Source organism: Parasteatoda tepidariorum, chromosome X1 (assembly GCF_043381705.1).
Source record: "Parasteatoda tepidariorum isolate YZ-2023 chromosome X1, CAS_Ptep_4.0, whole genome shotgun sequence".
Lineage (NCBI taxonomy): Eukaryota > Metazoa > Arthropoda > Arachnida > Araneae > Theridiidae > Parasteatoda > Parasteatoda tepidariorum.
In genome coordinates, this window is record NC_092214.1 from 59,396,103 (window position 1) to 59,412,148 (window position 16,046).

At 35.4% G+C, this 16,046-nt stretch overlaps 1 protein-coding gene across 1 annotated transcript; it reads left to right on the forward strand.

Moving 5' to 3' along the window:
* Nucleotides 1-1,883: 1,883 nt before the first annotated feature.
* On the forward strand, nt 1,884-5,732 carry LOC122268770 (zinc finger MYM-type protein 1-like). The gene has a single exon (XM_071187404.1). It carries the CDS (start codon nt 2,943-2,945, stop codon nt 5,514-5,516), a length of 2,574 nt encoding a protein of 857 aa, XP_071043505.1. The 5' UTR covers nt 1,884-2,942; the 3' UTR covers nt 5,517-5,732.
* Nucleotides 5,733-16,046: the final 10,314 nt, after the last annotated feature.

Below are 16,046 nucleotides of genomic sequence, written 5' to 3' on the forward strand. Positions count from 1 at the left end.
AGGGAAAGGAATTGACCATTTTGCAAAGTAAAGAACAATTGCAATAGATTTTTCTCCCCCCTGTATTCCTTGATCAATCCTGCATATGAAAATAATTCTTTATTTTTAAAAAGTGTGAAATAAGGGGTTAAAAATTGCTGAAATGAATAAATATTTCTCAAATTTAGCATATGTTCATGAGCTTAAACAATGCAATGATGAAATAAATATTGAAGTAGTTCACAAGTGCTCGAACGAAATCTACCAGATTATGTCAAATAATCGGGACACTTTCAAAAAAAGTTGAAGCATTTTTAAAATTTAATGAGTTCTCTATAATTGTATTATGTTTGTTTATTTTCAACCCTCCCCAAAACATACTTCAACATTGATGCTACCTATGCTTTTGATTTTACGTTTCAGGCATGAAGTGAAAAAAAAATAAATTTGGACGCTCTAATAGCATTTCTAAGTTTCTGCCATATGATACAAAATAGTAAAACGACTTTCAATAAACAGGGTGCGTAGCGTTTTTTAAAGGTGCTTTTTTCATTGGGTGTTTTTAAAAAGTGCTTAATTTTCCCTTCTCGAAACATTTTTTTTTCGTTACCATGTCTATTTTCGTCACGTATAAGCAAAAGCAAGCTTTTCACATTATTCTATTCAACATTTATTCATTTCGGCGTACCGTCGGTCCATAGCGTATGAAAGCGCCAATCACTTTGCATGTTTGATGAAATGCTTGCGAGTTCGTATGTGCGTCTACTGAGCTGGGTTCGGTGAGATTGCCATCTCATGTGCAACTCTGATGCATTTTGCAAGATATTCTCAATTTCAGACTTCAATTTCCACCCTCTGATATCGAGCCGAAAAATCGCTCGATCATTTTATAACTGCTAATATAATAAAAAAAAGAGTTCTTTGTCAGAAACTAGTTATTTTATCATGATCTAAAGTCTTTGAGATAATTTTCCATTTTGTTAATGTAGTATATAGTGCTTAAAAGGTGCTTATTTTTTGTTGAAAGATTTGGCTACGCACCCTGGATAAAGTATTCAAGGGAATGCAAAAGAAAAAATTATTGACAAAATCTAAATTTTTCAAAATAAGTACCTTGTCCTGCCCCAGGCGTGGAGCAGAACAGGTTGGTAAGAAAAATTAATCACATAAAAAATTAGTAAAAATGCAGAAAAAGTATGTTTGCCAAATATTTATGTAATTGTAAGTGTTATAAGGTCCATTTTAGTCGGTCTAACCTCTTTAAACTGAACTTGCAAAATATTATGGGTAAAATATTACCAATGTGTGTAAAAAATGGTAGTACCTTCATTTTAAAGCACGTTTAAACTAAGTGAACATTTTCTCGCTAACAACTACTATATATTTCCCCATTTTCATATCGAATATCGTCATATGAATTACCATATAAAATATTATTTATCACTATAAACGCTCCATTTAGTCAAAACTTAAATGGTCATTGTTGCATCACTTCTAAAAAAGTGTGGAACTGTTCTAAAGAAGGCGTCATCTATGAGGTTTTCGTAGTCAAAAATCGAATTAAAGTTTGCAGCATCACAGTTCAACGCTTTGTCAAAGAAGTTTGAATTACAGTGGAACCTGTAAAAGTGACCACCTGGGTAAAGTGAGAATCTGAGTAAGGTGACCATTTTCTGCAAGTTTTATTTAAAGAGTCCTTTTTAAAGACTCTTCATAAAGTGACCACCTCTATATAGTGACCATTTGACTTGGTCTCGAGGGTGGTCAATTTAGACAGGTTCCACTGTACGTTTGTAAAAGTGATGATCGAAGCGATCAATTTCAAGGTTCAGTCCAAGTGAATATCGCTATTCCTTTGGTACCATCTCGCATCCGTTATCCTTCTCAATACTTTGTTCTGCACTACAGTCAGGCCCCTCTTCCCCACTGGGCACGTGCCCAGGGCCCCGCGATCGAATGGGGCCCCCTAGTTCCTGCCAGATTACCAAATGATAACCGATACATTATTACCGAAAAACATTAATTTTGAAAAATCTGATGATAATGACTTACTACAATACCTACGCTTATTATATTAGCTTTAGTTTGCCGCATGCGGATAGCTATACCTTGTACAACATAGCTTGAACTTTTTGACAGATGGGTCAGTGATGGGAAACAGAAAATATCTATTGGTGTAAAAAATGTGTTGGCTAAATATGTGGCTGTATGTATGTTTTAAACTATTCAAAATAAATAAATTCATTCGTCAATCAATTTTATTGCACTAGACATAAAAACATTGGGTAGGTAAGAAACCATTGTTTTCAGTTTTTCTATTTAAATTTTACCTCGAAGCAATAAAAACCACTTAAGACTTTCGGAAAATGCTTGAGTCCTTAACAGGTACTTTTATGTTGTGTGTCTATTCTTATGATTATTATCAATTTTTAATATTATTAAAATAAGAAGATATTGTTCGTCGTTGCAAAGTTATATCGATTTCAGATTTGACATCTGTCAAAAAGAAAGATCAAACTAATAAATAAACAGGGTATAATACTCCACTCTCTCTCAAAAATGAGTTTTTCCGATATTAGTATGTTTAGGTTAATTTAAATACCTATATGTAAGTATAAGAATACAATTTAAAAAAAAATTATTAAATTAAAAAAAGAATTATTTGATGCGGTGTGGTTTATGTCTTAAAGAAACCTATTCGAACGTCATTCGTAATACCAAAGACAAAAAAGGGGAATTCCCGATTCCCGATCGTCGTTTGACTTGACGAACGGGAATTCCCTTCAAGTATTTGTCTGCGATGTTGTGGCGTTTGTTTTGTTTGTAGTTGTTAGTTTGTTACTGACTGTGCTCGAGCTCTGATAAAAAAAATAGTATTGTTTGATTAAATCGTCGTTTTGTCTGTTTTGTGTTAGCGAATATTTTCGTTATAAAATTAATTAAATAGTGAATTATAATATAAAATGTCGAAACGGTCATATCCTAGTGGATCTGAAAAAAGGAAAAAAGCTCTACATCAGAAAGAAGTAATTGAAAAGTTACCAAAATTAACATCATATTTTACTACTACTACTGGAGAAACTTCTGTAAGTAGCAATCAACTCATAAATGTTCCACATGATGACTCAGCTCAATTACAAATTGCGGGAATTTCTAAACCTTCATGTTCCAATTTTGAAAAAGAGATTGAATCAGAAAGCGACTATTCCTACGACGAAAGTGCAACGACTTCAGTGACTTCACTAAAACCGACAACTCCAACTGTGTCAATTGAACAGCAGTTTTCCAACACAGAAGAATTAATATCGCACGATCCCGCCGATTATTTTCACGAAAAGTTTGTTGAAATAAATCGCGAAATTTTAATTCGTAAGGGACCAGTATATTTTCAAAATAAAGATTCTGACTTTTCCGAGGCATCCAGAACATACAAAGATGGTAATAAATTAGTAACGAGATATTTCAACAAAGCATTATTTATTCGCAAATTAAAGAACAATGAAAGCGTCGAAAGAAAATGGTTGCTGTATTCGCCTTCCAAATGCTCTGTATTTTGTTTTTCATGCTGCTTATTTAACCCAACTGATGTTAATCTTTGCTCTCGGAATGGATGTAATGATTGGAAGCATATTAATCACATAATTTTAACACATGAAAATAGCCCAGCGCATAAGCAATCTATGATGACTTATCTGGCACGAAGTAAAGCGGTTGGTAGAGTAGATATAGACTTATTATCTCAACATCAAAAGGAAGTGGATTACTGGAGAAACGTACTTAAACGGATTGTAGCTGTTGTAAAATTTTTGGCATCGAGAGGGCTTCCATTTCGCGGCGACAATGAAATCCTAGGATCTCCAAACAATGGAAATTATTTGGGTTGTGTGGAATTATTGAGTGAATTTGATCCATTTCTTGCAGATCACTTAAAAAAATTTGGGAATCCTGGAAAGGGTAACATTTCTTATTTATCAGCAAATATCTGTAATGAGTTTATTGAAGTAATGGGAAAACAGGTTCTAAAAAAAATTATAAATGAAGTTAAATCAGCAAAATATTTTTCCATAAGCGTTGACAGTACGCCCGATCTGTCTCATATTGACCAGCTAACTTTCATCATTCGATACGTAAAAGACTGTGTTCCTGTTGAAAGGTTTTTGAAATTTATACCTATTAAAGAACATAAATCTAAGTATTTAGCGGAGACCATCTTAAATTTTTTAGAGATACATGATATTCCCATAAAAGATTGCAGAGGACAAAGCTACGACAATGCTTCAAATATGTCGGGAAAGTATAGTGGTCTACAAACAAGAATCAAGGAAAAATGTGAATTTGCCACCTTTATACCATGTGCAGGACATTCACTAAACTTGGTAGGTGTCCATGCTGCTGGGTGTGTACCGGAGGCATCACAGTTTTTTGAAATAGTTCAGAAAGTGTACAACTTTTTTTCGGGCTCTACCCACAGATGGAATATGTTAACAGAACATTTAGGTTCAAAAAAAGTTGTTAAGAGTCTTTCACAAACCAGATGGTCAGCCCGAGCTGATGCAGTAAGTGCTTTGCATGGGGGTTATAAAAGAATATTAGAAGCTTTAATCACCATCGCAAACGATACTGAACAGGCACGAGAAACAAGAGACGAAGCCCTTAGTCTGTCTAGAAAAATGGGAAATCTAGAATTTATTATACTGACGGAAATCTGGAGCACTATATTGGAAAGAATAGACAAAACAAGTAATTATCTTCAGAAAGAAACAATAACACTGGACGTTGCAACCAATTTGTTGACTTCACTTTATGATTTTATTACTAACCTCAGGGATAAATTTGATAACTTCGAATCATCTGCCAAAGAAAATAACCCAGAATCTGACTACAAGGATCTATCTCAAAGAACAAGACGTAGAAGCTCACGGCAGAGTTTTTTTGATGGCTCTGCGCCATCAGTCCAATTGAATGGAAAAGAGCGATTCAACGTAGAAACCTTTCTCCCAATAATCGATACCTTGAGTGTTCATCTAAAACAGCGACAAAGTTCATATGAGATCGTCAGTCAACGTTTTAGTTTATTTTTTCACTTAAAAACTCTGAATTCCGAAGAGATACGACAAGGATGCAAAGAATTTTCTCAAATCTATCACGAAGATGTAAATGAAAAAGAGTTAGAAATAGAATGTCAACATTTAAAAGAATACTTAATAAATGTTCAGAGTGAAAATGAAGCATCTAACAGTGTACAGGAAGTATATAATCTATTAAAGCAAAACAAAATTGAAGACACATTTCCTAACGTAGAAATTGCATTGAGAATATTTTTAAGCATGATGGTAACTAACTGCAGCGGAGAACGCTCCTTCTCCAAATTGAAACGAATAAAAAATGAATTAAGAAGTACAATGCTTCAAGAGAGATTAAATAGTTTGTCGCTGATGTCCATAGAATGTGATATTCTCAATACCATAGATTTTGAAGAAGTGATTAACGATTTTGCTCATCTTAAATCTAGAAGGGTACCTTTGCAATCAACATAGAATTAATCTAAGGATTTTAAGTTAAGCGAGTTACTTTTGTAGATTATTTTTTATATTTCCTATTTTTTTATAGCTAGTAACTAAATAAAAATAAATTTAGAACCTTGTTTGTCTTTCTTTATCTATTGTAACTAAATAGTGTTTTCTCAAGGTCATAGGGGCCCCATGATCCTAATGTGCCCAGGGCCTCAAATAGTTTAAAGACGGCCCTGACTACAGTGAGTTTCCCAAGCTCATGTTCCGATATGTTACACCATGCCGGGCAGGGGCCCCCATCAGGGGGAAGGTGGGCGCACGATGCGCCCACTTAAAGCTTAGGGGGGAATTTTTACACTAAATAAAACGAATAGTTTGGGGAGGAATTAAGACGAGAGAATTTTTTTTTAAGTGCATAAATAAAAGAAGCAACTGGCAATACAAGCAAAGTAGCACTATTTTGAACAAGCTAACGTGGAAGGTGGAAGTTAGCAAAATTTTTTTGGAGTGGGGGATGGGGCCACTGATGCCGGGGAGGCGTTTTGGTTTGCTTTATAAGTAAGGCGATCTCTCCAAAGCAAGAAAAACGGTTCACTCGGTTTTATTGCGTAACAAGTTCTGCTTTGTGTATGTTTGAAAATCAAAATAATATTTTTAAAAACCACGCTTTTGTATTGGAGAATAATAATTAAAGAAACAAAAATTTGAAAAACGAAAAACGTGGGGCTCAAGAAATACATAACAGTATGTGTGCTCATGAGAATATGTGTATGTATATCTGTAATTGTATCTGAATGTGGATGTGTAATATTTTTGTGTACATGCACGTGTATGTGGATGTATATGTGTATGTGTCCAATCCTTCAGGATCTAGCGACAGCTAGATCAAATCCATGAGACCGTGAACTCTAGCAAAGTCAAGCACCAGAAGTGGGCTATCACGGATATCCGCAAGAACGAGACCCAAGCAATGGAGGATATGATCGGGGGAGGCCAGCATCAGATGGCACTTGGTGCACGCTGGAAAGACTTCGCGGCCGCATTAAAAGGTCGTGCATTTTAGGTGCCCACTGATAAGTCTTGAGGCGGCCGTTTGAGCCTGTCTGTCAGCCTCAAGATCCAATGCGCATCCTGGTCTTTTCCTACAGAACCAGGGATGGGCAGGAAGAGAGAGCCAGACCTGCCGGCCTCTATTTTTCGTCACTGAGAAAATCTCTTGAAAAGTGAGGTCATAGTCGGTAGTTGCCATCTCAGAGCAGCCTCTTTTATCCAAGATATCCTCAACTTCGTTTCCAGGGACGTTGACGTGAGAGGGGATCCACTAAAAGTGGACCTCCCTACGATTTTCCAGAATTTTGAGCATATTGATTATTTGAATGCTTGTGAGGTCTTTTACTCGACTCCAGTCCTGTGTATATGTACTGTCATGTATTTCATGCACCCCACGTTTTTCAAATTTTTGTTTTTTAGTTATTATTCTCCACTACAAAAACGTGGTCTTTAAAAATATTTTTTTTAATTTTCTTTTGTACTCACTTCCAAAATCTCAATTTTTTCACTCACTCTACACTAAACTTTTCAACTGACATGTGACACTAATTTGAAATAATCGATCGAAGACAAAAGACAATCGCGAAAATATTAATTTTTCTTTAATTTTAATTTTATTTTACTTTGTATGTCTTTTTACTCTCAATTTTCATGCATTGTCATCCAATTCTGAACTATGTGCCAAATTTCAAGTCTGTAGCTATATAGTCGGGAAGTTAGTTTAAAATCGATTACAAAATTCCACCCGAACAGACATACACGAAGGCAAGATGATATAAACGTGGTAAAAAGGGAAAACTTCTTCGCACGCTGCAGAACCGATTTTTGTTTATATTTAGAGCAAAAGAAGAGGACTTTATGAGAACGCTTTATTATGCTTAGGCTTTATGATTGGTTAACAAAATAAAAATTGACTAGTTATCCATTATCAGAAGTTTCAACACAGGGACAGGAGTTATAAAGCACATGACGAAAATTACGCACATCAGCGATCAAGAGATTCCAATTAATGTGATCGAGCAGTAACTGTTGGTCTAGTTTTACTAATTTTCACTCGAAAGCAACATTTCCTTGATACCAAGAAATTTCTTTCCAACCGGCTACTCTGCTGTGGCCTACGTTTCTCTATGGGTATTTTCTAAAAATTTGACATATTACATAAGAAGCTATTTTCATTATAAATGTATAAAATGTTCGTACTTTTTAGGAATTTTATAATTTTTTCTAAGATGAAAGGGTACTTATTGAAAATATGACTCTGACATTTTATTACGAAATCAGATTCAAATAAATGACGCAGTGCAAAAATACAAAACAAAAAAAAAAGCGTAAAATTCGCTTAAATGCAGTAAGACAACGTGAGTTTTTGGCCTATCTAAGATTTTTGTAATAACTATTCTATAGATGTTCCTAGACAGACAATAGAACGCTGATTATCCGGACATGTCAGGGCCGAAGCTGATTCGGTTAACAAAAAATTCCGCTAATAGGACAACTTAGATAAAAAAAAAAGATTATTTAAAAAAAAAGGCTTTTTTACTCTTTTTTTGCTGTTTATTATTATTTTTTTTTTTAATGTCTGATACAGAAGATGGCGTGCCAATGCTACATTCAATGGCTCTCTCGTCTCTGTTTTCACATTTCTTCATCCTATCAACAATTTAAAATTATTGATGGAACAACAACACGATTCTTTTTTGCTTTTCAAACATATTTGAAAACATTTCTTACTTCTACAAAATTTAATAGAAAAATAGCGTGTGTTCTCTAAGCACGTATTTCAAAAGGCAAATGAAACTGGAAGCGCGTTCTCCTCTCCTCTCTAATTCTTGAAGGAAAAAAAAGAAGAAATTTCTCATTTACTCTTATCTTATTGAAGCTAGGCTGGGAAAGAAAAGGGTATCTCTAAAAATTAGAAAGGCGTCTCTCTTTCAAAGGACATCAGGAACAACAGACGCAATAATTTTACTACCCCTTTGAAGAAAAATCCGAAAAGAAACGGATTTTCTTAATTTTTTTATTTTATTTTATTAATTTATTATTATTATTTTTATGAAAATGAAACTGGAAGCGCGTTCTCCTCCCCTCTCTAATTCTTGAAGGAAAAAAAAAGAAGAAATTTCTCATTTACTCTTATCTTTTTGAAACTAGGCTGGGAAAGAAAAGGGTATCTCTAGAAATTAGAAAGGCGTCTCTCTTTCAAGGGACAACAGGCACAATTTTACTACCCCTTTAAAGAAAAATCCGAAAAGAAACGGATTTTCTTAATTTTTTTATTTTATTTTATTTATTTATTATTATTATTTTTGGATAAGGAAAGAAAACATGCTTGGTTCTGGATTAACCTGGTTAATTTGACAATTCGGTATATTCAGTTATTCGTTTAATCCGAGTCCGAATAAATATTGGCACTCTCTTATAAATTTGGATCAGATAAGATTTTAAAAAAAAAAAAATTATGAATATTTCTACCTGGGTATTGTAAAAAAAAATGTGACGAACATATTTCAACATGAAAACAGTTTTAAATGAATCCCACTTAATAAATAATTTCTAATATTGATCGTGAAGTGCCCTCCCTTATGCTAACGTGTTCTGGTTTTTAATAATATTTTTTTTTAAAAACCTTTCTTTAAATATTTCTGAATATAGATCGGTATATTTAAAACATATGATGCTCAAATTTTAATATGAAACCAGTTTTAAAGGATCGCCGATTTGCAAACAATTATAAAAATTCGCAGTGTGTTCACTCATATTTTAGCGCTTTTACGGACTTTCCAAATTCGAATCAATTAAAAAAAATTTTTTATAAGTCATTCAACATATTTAATACACTGGTTATCATAAATTAAGGAAAATTCACAAAAATCGCGATAACTCAAGAAATTACACATGGAATTTTATGAAACTTACCCACAATATACAACACATAGTAAGGTATTAAACAACATAAAAAGAAATTATCAGACATTAATAGTAGTATAGAAATTAGCACATGTATAAAATAAACAAATTGGAAGTATCGGTTTGCAATAGAAAAAGTACCTTTAATATGGAATATGATTGCCTCTAGAAGCAATACAGCACAAACAGCGATGTGTGATGCTTTCAATTATGCGGTCTATCAGTTCAATAGGAAGTGAGAGCCATTGCTCTTGTAAAGCAGTTGCAAGCGTGGCAAGGGTCTGAGGGGGCGGATTGATGGCAGATACACGCCTCCCTAGAGCATCCCAAACGTGCTCGATAGGATTCAAGTCCGGGGATCGAGCTGGCCACTCCATGCGAGTAATTGTTTCCTGTTGAAGATAATCATCAACAATGCGAGCTCTGTGTGGTCTTGCATTATCGTCCTGTAACAGGAAGCAATCACCAATTGCCCCGGCATATGGGCGCACATAAGCATCAAGGATGTTGTCTCGATAAACCTGAGCATTCACGGTTCCCCTTGGAAAGACATGGAGGTATGTGCGCCCTCCTAAGGATATGCCTCCCCAAACACAGACACTGCCTCTTCCGTATGCATCTCTTTCACGGATGTTTGATGGATGATAACGGGTCCCAGGTTCTCTCCATATCAAATAACGTCTACTGTCACTTTCTAGACTAAACCTGGACTCATCCGTAAAGAGAACAGGCCTCCATTGATCTGACGTCCAGTGGACATGTTGTCGGGCCCACTGCAAACGGTCTCTCCTATGGCGTGATGTGAGCGGCACGCAAATGGCTGGTCGTCTCGCATACAGACCACCTTCGTGGAGCCTTCTGCGCACAGTTGACGTTGACACCAACCTTCCGGTGGCTGCAGCAAGAGAGGATCTAAGATGTGTCGGAGTAGCGGTTCTATTCCTGCGTGCACTTAATGTCAAATATCGGTCATCGGCACTGGTCGTAACAGTTGGCCGTCCTTGACTGAACCTCCTAGATGCCGAATCTGTGGTTTGAAATTGCCTCCAAAGTCTATGAACCACAGATGGACTCACATTTAGCCATCTGGCCACTTCTGATTGACTCTGCCCTGCCTCTAGTCTCCCGATGGCTCTCCATCGTAGTTCTTCAGGCAAATGATGCCTAGAGGTCATTATTACGAATTGGCTATCTCAGATTTTCAATGTCGCAATCACAGTAAAATTTGTGTGCTTTCTCTCAAACTTGGACTTTTATGCTCCAGGCAGATGACGTAAGCCGAGTGCAGCGCCACTAATTTGCATATTGCAATTTTACTCAGCTACTCTTAGTGGACAACATATGCAAATTTTGCACGGTTTGGCTTACTTTTGAAAGAGTTATCGCTATTTTTGTGATTTTTCCTTAATTTATGATAACCAGTGTAAATGTTTCTGGACATATATAGGTTTTTTTAAATAATATGCTGTCTATAATTTAGTATGAACTCAGTTTTAAAGCGATAGAAAATTAGTATAAAAATTTCCAAAATAGTTTACTACTATGTTATCGCAATATATGCCCTCGTTTTTGAACATTCTGGACAAAGTAAGAATTTTTTAATAAAATTTGAATTTCTGTAAATATATCTAACATGTTCTATAAATGTAAGCTTACCGGACAAAAAATTAGTCACCCTAGTGCGCAAGCATCGATGAATCGTTAAGTTTTGTTAAATGACGCGGTGGTCAAGTGACGTGTTCAACTGCGGGCTCACTGCTTCAATGTGATCAAAGGCAAGTAGCCATCAGTGAGATATATTTGTTTGAAGCGAAAATTTTGTATAAATATGGGTAAGAGTAAGGATGTGATAGAGTGGCAAAAAGGGGCAATTGTGTTTGGCCGTACCCATGGTCATACGGTGAAAGAAGTTGCTGGATTTGTTGGTGTTTCGATGCGAACTTTTCAACGTGTCTACAAGCAGTAGTGTAATATACACGTGGTCACAAAAGACGACATCAGAATTGTGGTCGGAAAAAGATCCTGCATGAAAGGGACCGGAGACGTGTCATTAAAAATCGCTTCCAAACCCGACAGGAATTGCTTCAGTTTATAAATGAAGGTCCATTCCAACCTGTTAGTGAGAGAACATTGCGACGGGAGCTGCATGCAATGAACATTTGGAGCCGAACATCTCGTAAAGGGTCATTTCTAGCACAGGCACATAAAGCTGCACGACTTCAGTGGGCTAGAAGTCACCGAACGTGGCCAGTTGCAGGCTGGCGGAATGTAATATGGTCAAACGAATCATGTTTTTGCCTTTATTCGAAAGACGCACGTCGACAAATGCTACGAAGAACAGATGAATCATTTCATCCTAACTGTATGCAAGGTCAGGTGTAGGCCAAGGGTGGGTTTGTCACTTTTCAGGGGTGTTTTCCTTACTATGGATTGAGCCCCCTCACTGTGGTACCCACTAACATGAACCAACATGTTTATTTGAACATTCTGGATGATTAGATGTTGCCTTTCAATCAATATTTTCATAGAAAGTGTGTTATCGATACCCCTATGTTTCAAGATGTCTAAACAAAGTTCATCGGGCTGGAAGAATCTGTGACTGGTTTTACGAACACTCAGATACTCAATTGCATCTCGACTGGCCTGCAAAATCACCTGACTTGCACCCCATTGAATATATGTGGGATATGTTGGAACAACAGGTAAAACACTGAAATCAGCATCCTCGCAATTTGGGGGATTTGCGTGATCAAATCCTCAACAAGTGGTTTATACTGGATTCAACGTACCTGCAAAACCTTGTGGACTCACTTCCTAACCGAATTAGGGCGGTTATCGAATTCAGAGGCGGTGTTATACGCGTTTAAATGATGATTTTCGCGATTTCTCTAAGGGTGACTAATTTTTTGTCCGGTGTGCTTATCTGATATATATTTTATAATTTTATAACCGTCGTTGAGCAGCCGATCCAATGTTTGGGTTTACGACTACTAATGTTCAACTACGTAGCCTTGTAATTTTGAACCCAATCCAGAAGACAAGGGAACTCCTGGATCAAGTATTGGGATAAATTTACCTTTTCGATGGAACTAACCCGCATTTGCGTTACATGGAGAGGAAGACCACGAGAACCTCCCACGGTTAGCCTGAAGGCAAGGGGACTCTAACCCATGATCCGTTTACCACTGAGGACATTTCACGTCAGCTCTGTGGTCGGTGCAGGCTGGATGCGGAATTCATTGCGACCAGCCATCCCCGGGATCGAACCCCTGTTCACCTCATTGGAAGGCGAACGCTCTATCCCCTGAGCCTTCGCGACTCATTATATATTATAATATATTTCATGAATATAACCTGGTATCTTCTGATTGTATGACGATTACATTTTAATATGAACTGAGCTTAAAATGAAGGTCACCTTGAAAAAAATTTTAAAAAATTCACGACGTGTTCACCCTTATGTTGACGCTATATATGCTCTGGACTTGGTCTCTTCCGGACTAAATAAGATTTATTTTAAATACTTTTAATAAATATTCCATATATAGGTATTTTTGGACAATATGATGCCTATATTTCAAAACGGACTGTGTTTGAAGTGAAAACGAATGTGCAAAAAACTAATAAAAATAAATAAATAAATCAAGTCACAAAAGGTCCACCCTTATGTTAGCGCCTTATATACTCTGGAATTGGTGTAGTTTGGGATAATTAAGCTTTTTTTAAGAGCATTCAATAAATAGTTTTAGACAGACATCTGTATTTTTAGACAATAAAACGCCTATCATTTTAAAGGATAATTGCGTGTGTATAGACAAAATAAGATTTTTTTAAAATTTATAAACATTTTAAGATACATATGGGTATTTTCAGAAAATATGACAATCATATAATAATATAAAATCACTTCTCCCGTCAAAATGACGAGGTGAAGTTTCGCTCTTTTTTTTCATGCCCGTGATATTTCTGGGCTGGAGTGATTTAAAGTAACATGCAATATAGACTAAAACAATCTATTTCTGTGTTATGTGCTAATAAAGATAGTTTTAATTCCTTTCTTTAAATATTTATAGAAATAGCCCATATTTTAGCTTTCTTCGATCGATAACTGATTTTTATTCTCGACCACTTTTTTTAAATCTTCAGACGCACGTTCCAACACTGATATTATTCTAAACTATAACCTCTATGCACTACGTCAAAAACCGTTACATAGAGAAGAACCTAAAGGCACAGGATTCAAACTTTCTCAAAAAAGTAAAAAAATAAATAAATATGTAAATAAATAAAAAAAAATCCTTCTTGTAATTTTTAATTTTAATTAAAGTTCAGAGTTAAGAAATTTTAATGTTTCATGCCCAAAAGAATTAGATTCCTGATCAGCATTTAAAAAATCTAAAAATCTAAAATATCAAAATTCCCATAAAAAATTGCCAGCCTTGTAACCTCCACTTTTTGAGATCAATTGCCTGAACTACTGTACTTTAAGAACGTGTTTTAAACATTTATCCCGTTTCCGGGATGCTCATATCACCATCTTTCTTCTTCTTCGTCTTCTTTTCTCTCTCCTTTTTTTTTTTTTTTTTTTTTTTTTTTTTTTTTTTTTTTTTTTAATATTGCTTCTTTTTTTAGAAAATACGGGCATTAAGACCACATGTTCCAGTGATTTGTCTTTTTTTGTCATTTTTCATTCATCATTTTTAAGACATCATCAGACTTAGTTTATGATTTTTTTTTTCTTCTTTAATTTCGCAATTTTGAGTACAGTTTAGCACAGTATTCCGGTATTTGTCTTTTGTGCTACGAATTTAACATTGCTTTCAATGTATTTCCTCACAATCTTTGAAGACTTTCGCTTCAATTTGAAAGGCGATTTTTCATATTTAACTAAATACTTAAGACTTTTAATTAAATATTCCACGAGTATCAAAAAAAGATAAAAATACCTTTTAACCGTGCATTTATTTTTTCAGAATATTTATTAGGCATTATTTTGTATTAATTTGTATTTAAAAAAAAAATTTAAATCCTTTTTTGAAAATTTTTTGTTTTTTTATTTCAGAAATTAAAGAAACTAGTTTCGTTACGTGATAGATAGAAAAAGCATAGGTAGATATTCTCTTCGAACCACCACATAATGTAAATAAATAAATAAATAAAATATAAAAAGAAGAAGAAAAAGACAGACACAGATATTTTTTTCGTTCAAATAATTACAGCGAAACCTCATAGGAGCGACCACTCTCTGTTCATAGTAAAATGATTGTTAATGGAGGCTAGTCGTTCTGAGGGACTACCTCAATTGACTTCAAAATATTTTTAAAGGTACATGATTTTTCGAAAATGATTTTAATTTTAGTCAAAGTCATTTTCTTGGTGTCGAAATATCGCTTGAGTTGGCGTCATGAAAACCAGATCGATGATTAAAATTTAGCGTCAATAAAAATGATCCCCACTGATATAATTATGTGAAAAAATTTTTTTTCCAATTATAAGTGATAGAACTATTTTAAATAAATAAACAATTATGTTTTTTGTTTAAGTTTGCAGTTTTTATATCAGAAAAAATTAGTTCTCTTTAAACAATTAGAGGAGGTTTGCTTGTTAATTTTGATAGCATCGTCTTCAGAGCCTGACTAAGGTAGGGACATACGGGGCAGTTGCCCTGGGCCCCCAAATAGAATAGAAAGTTTATTTTATGTTTTCCTTCTTTAAAGAACTTTTCTTAAACAAAATATCAGAACAATGTAAAATCCGACAGTTTTATGTTAGCTTCTTCATTAATCTATCGTATGAACGCAAGAAATTTTTTTTTTGTAAATCCATGACTTTCTAGGGCGGAATTTTGCTAAATTTTCGATTTACGATGGACAAATTTGGCCAATCAAAAGCATGTATTTCTATATATCGCAAAATACAGCTTTTTTGTTTTATTGAGTCTTTTTCAAATGTGGTTATCCTTTCAGACTCGACGGCGGCGCTTTGCTCGATTGAGTTTATGCATTGCCCTTCCAATTGTGACGTTCTAAAATGTCAGGATGCGATACGTAAACTCCACCATTTTGGCAAAACAGTAGCCCTACAATGGATTCCCGGGCACTGTGATATTGCCGGAAATCAGAGGGCTGATGTTTTGACAAAGAGAGGCACAAGAATTCTCCAGGCTCTCAGTAGCCCAGTCCCCTTCTCAACTTTAAAAAGGATTATTAGATCAAAAATCAATGGGGATTTCCATCATCAATTGTCAGAAAGGGTAAAAACCAAAGTGTGGAGAGATCTTCGACAGAACACCATTCCAGACTGGCCGCGCCGCGAAGCGGTGGCTCAGTTTCGACTACATACCGGACATGACTGCCTTGCCGCGCACCTGTTTCGTTTAGGGCTGGCACCTGATCCCTATTGTTCTCTATGCATGAGCCAAGCTGTTTTGGATGGCAGCCACATCCTGTGCTGCAGGGCCCTCCGCGGGTCGTCGTCTACCGAGCGATATTGGGAAGCAAGAGCGCTCCTAAGGAAATGACTTTTTACTTTCTTGTTTTGTTCCTATGTTTTTGCTTTTTCATGTCAATTACCTCTGCCATTTGAAATAAATAAATA

Excerpts from the sequence above, each read along its gene's own strand:
- LOC122268770 (XM_071187404.1), top strand. The coding sequence starts at position 2,943 with ATGTCGAAACGGTCATATCCTAGTGGATCTGAAAAAAGGAAAAAAGCT.